Raw genomic sequence first — 2653 nt, 5'->3', positions numbered from 1 at the left:
AGCAGGCATACATACAGGCATCTATATAAATGTTTATTCTTTTAATCAAACTATTGTCTCATTCATTTGTGTCATTTAAGGTGTACTGTATGCTTTGTATTCTCATTGTTAGTTTAAATACTACATTTACTAATTTTTACTGTTTTCACTAAATGTCTGGTCATGGAAATCCACTGGTCTGAATGTGTATGAACCCTGGTCCCGTAGTTGAGTGTTGATCGTGGCGCAGCAGTAAAATAGTGCTACCATTGCAGATACCTAGAATCTATAATCCGATTATGCTCAATATAAAAATATGTACGTTTGTCCCCTTTCCTCAGTACTTCCTCAGGATGGCTAGTTGTGGAGAGGTAGACCACTCTGTCAGCTCACTTCCATCCAGTAAGAAAGGCAACAACAACAACAGCGGTGGTGGTGGTGGAAGCGGGAACAGCGCAGAATCCTCATGCTCTGGCTCCAGTAACTCGTCCCCGGCTCTGTCCGTACCGGAGTGTGCCATCTGCCTGCAGAGCTGCGTCCACCCAGTGCAGCTGCCATGCCACCATGTCTTCTGCTTCCTGTGCGTGAAGGGAGCGTCCTGGCAGAGCAAACGCTGCGCTCTCTGCAGACAGGAGGTACCGGACGACTTCCTGGAGAGGCCCACGCTGCTCTCTCCGGAGGAGCTGAAGGCGTCGGCGGGAGGTCGGGGCGGCGCGGCGAGCGACCACGCCTGGTATTACGAGGGCCGCAACGGCTGGTGGCAGTACGACGAGCGAACCAGCCGCGAGCTGGAGGACGCTTTTTCCAAGGGCAAGAAAACCGCTGAAATGCTGATCGCCGGGTTTTTGTACGTGGCCGACTTGGAGAACATGGTGCAGTACAGGCGCAACGAGCACGGCCGCAGGCGCAAGATGAAGAGGGACGTTTTGGATATCCCCAAGAAGGGAGTGGCGGGACTGCGTTTGGACACTGAGGGTGTTGTCGGGGCGGCCGGTCGAGAAAACTCTGCTGACGGGGCGGATACGACAGTAGCAGGAGCACAGCAGCCGGTTGCGGGTGTCAACGGTACTGTTGTCGCCCCTCCAGCCGCCGCCAGACCTCCCACCTCCCTCGGTGGTCAGCCCGGCAGCAGCAGCCCCGCTCTGGAGGACACTCTCTCCCAACTGCAAATCGTCCCTCGGCCCACACCTTCTCACGAGCGGTCCGAGGCCGTGGAAGGAGAGGAAGAAGACGAGGAGGAGGCGGCCTCACCCTCCCGGTCCTCTGACCCTCACACCTCTGTGGATGAGTCCGGCTCTGGAGACTGGAGCGACGATGAGGAGGAAGAGGAGGGCGAAGAGGGGGGCGATGGAGAGCCGTGGGAGGAGAGGCCACGGAGGCAAAGACTGAACCCAGAGGTCAGATCCCCTCCTGGGGCGGAGTCCGCCTCGCCTCCTCCATCCAGTAGCAGTGGAAGGTCCAGAATGCCCGACGGCCAGTGCACGGTGACTGAAGTGTGAAGTCATCAATGACGCCGTCGTCACCAAATCGCTCTGTCCCATTTCATTAATTTATTCCTCGCTGTATGCTTATCGGTCACAGATCGGATTTGGTTTATTTGCTCGGTAAAAGAGAAATTAAACATAACAAACTCCCATGTTTTTAGGTGAACTACTACATTTGTAGTCTCTATTCTGCTCACAATAATCTGGATGCATCTGTATGGTTTTGGTTTTGTTCTCATCCACTATATAGAGACGTAGAAGTCATGGGAGGCACAGCTTGTGAATGATGGATACAGCATGTTGTTGTGAGCCGTGACATCACGTATTGGTCAATCCAGCACATCATGTGATGTAACATACTTATTGTGGCGTCCAGCTGCCATCAGTCTGCGCACCTTTTGACATTTTTGGTTGCAGGCATATCACTTTTTGGAAGTTAAAAAGGTAAAAATGACTTTCCACCCTGCTTCTGCCTCTCCAAGGTAGCCTCGTGTTGGAATTGATTATCCTCCCACCCAGAGGGGTTTGGGGGAGTCGGGTCTGTGACATAAATGTGGATGTTACTCCTGAAAACCGTGTCTTTATCCTTATCATGAACAGCTGCATTCTAATCATCTACACTCTTAACTCTCTCAGCTAACATAGCACTCATCCAATGGGCTCGTTGGAGCTCAAGTCATCCGATTACTCTTGCAAAGAATTGAATCCTCGACATAAACGAGTTCCCAACCTCCAGTCTACGAGCTGATTCTCCTCCCTTCAGCTTGATGGAGGCTTTGCTTCAAGATTCTGAGATGTATCCGGGAATTGCGTCATTTCAGAGCAGATTGAGTTTTGATATTTTCGGTCGTTTATCCAGATAAAGAAAACATAGAAGCACTTTGCTCTTCAGCAATGTGGGATTTTCAATTTCTCAATTAATGTGCGACAACGTTGTAACTCGAGAGATTTGATTGCAACTAACCCGCAGCTTACAAAATCCTGTTTTGAAATTAATGTGCATTATAGACGTACATATTGAATTAATTTGAACTTTCCCCAGCTTTTAAATGATTGGCATTTGAATGTGAAGTATCGGTGTTTTCCTCGTTGAGGCTCTGTAACCTCGTACGTATTCTTATCGTCCCCGACTGAAGTATTCTCAATTGGTGTGTTTCTAAAGTTTTGTGATTTGTGCATGTTTGAAGAGA

General features: G+C 49.8%; 1 protein-coding gene across 1 annotated transcript; it reads left to right on the top strand.

Annotated features, from left to right (window-relative positions):
- Positions 1–332: 332 nt before the first annotated feature.
- LOC306745066 (E3 ubiquitin-protein ligase rnf146-like) lies at positions 333–1781 on the top strand (the record flags this gene model as incomplete). The annotated part of the gene is made up of 1 exon (XM_079227799.1): positions 333–1781. One exon carries the CDS (start codon positions 333–335, stop codon positions 1476–1478), a length of 1146 nt encoding a protein of 381 aa, XP_079083925.1. The 3' UTR covers positions 1479–1781.
- Between the last annotated feature and the right edge of the window lie 872 nt (positions 1782–2653).

Source organism: Taurulus bubalis (genome assembly GCF_910589615.1).
Source record: "Taurulus bubalis genome assembly, chromosome: 12".
NCBI lineage: Eukaryota > Metazoa > Chordata > Actinopteri > Perciformes > Cottidae > Taurulus > Taurulus bubalis.
This window is presented reverse-complemented; position numbering and strand designations above follow the sequence as displayed.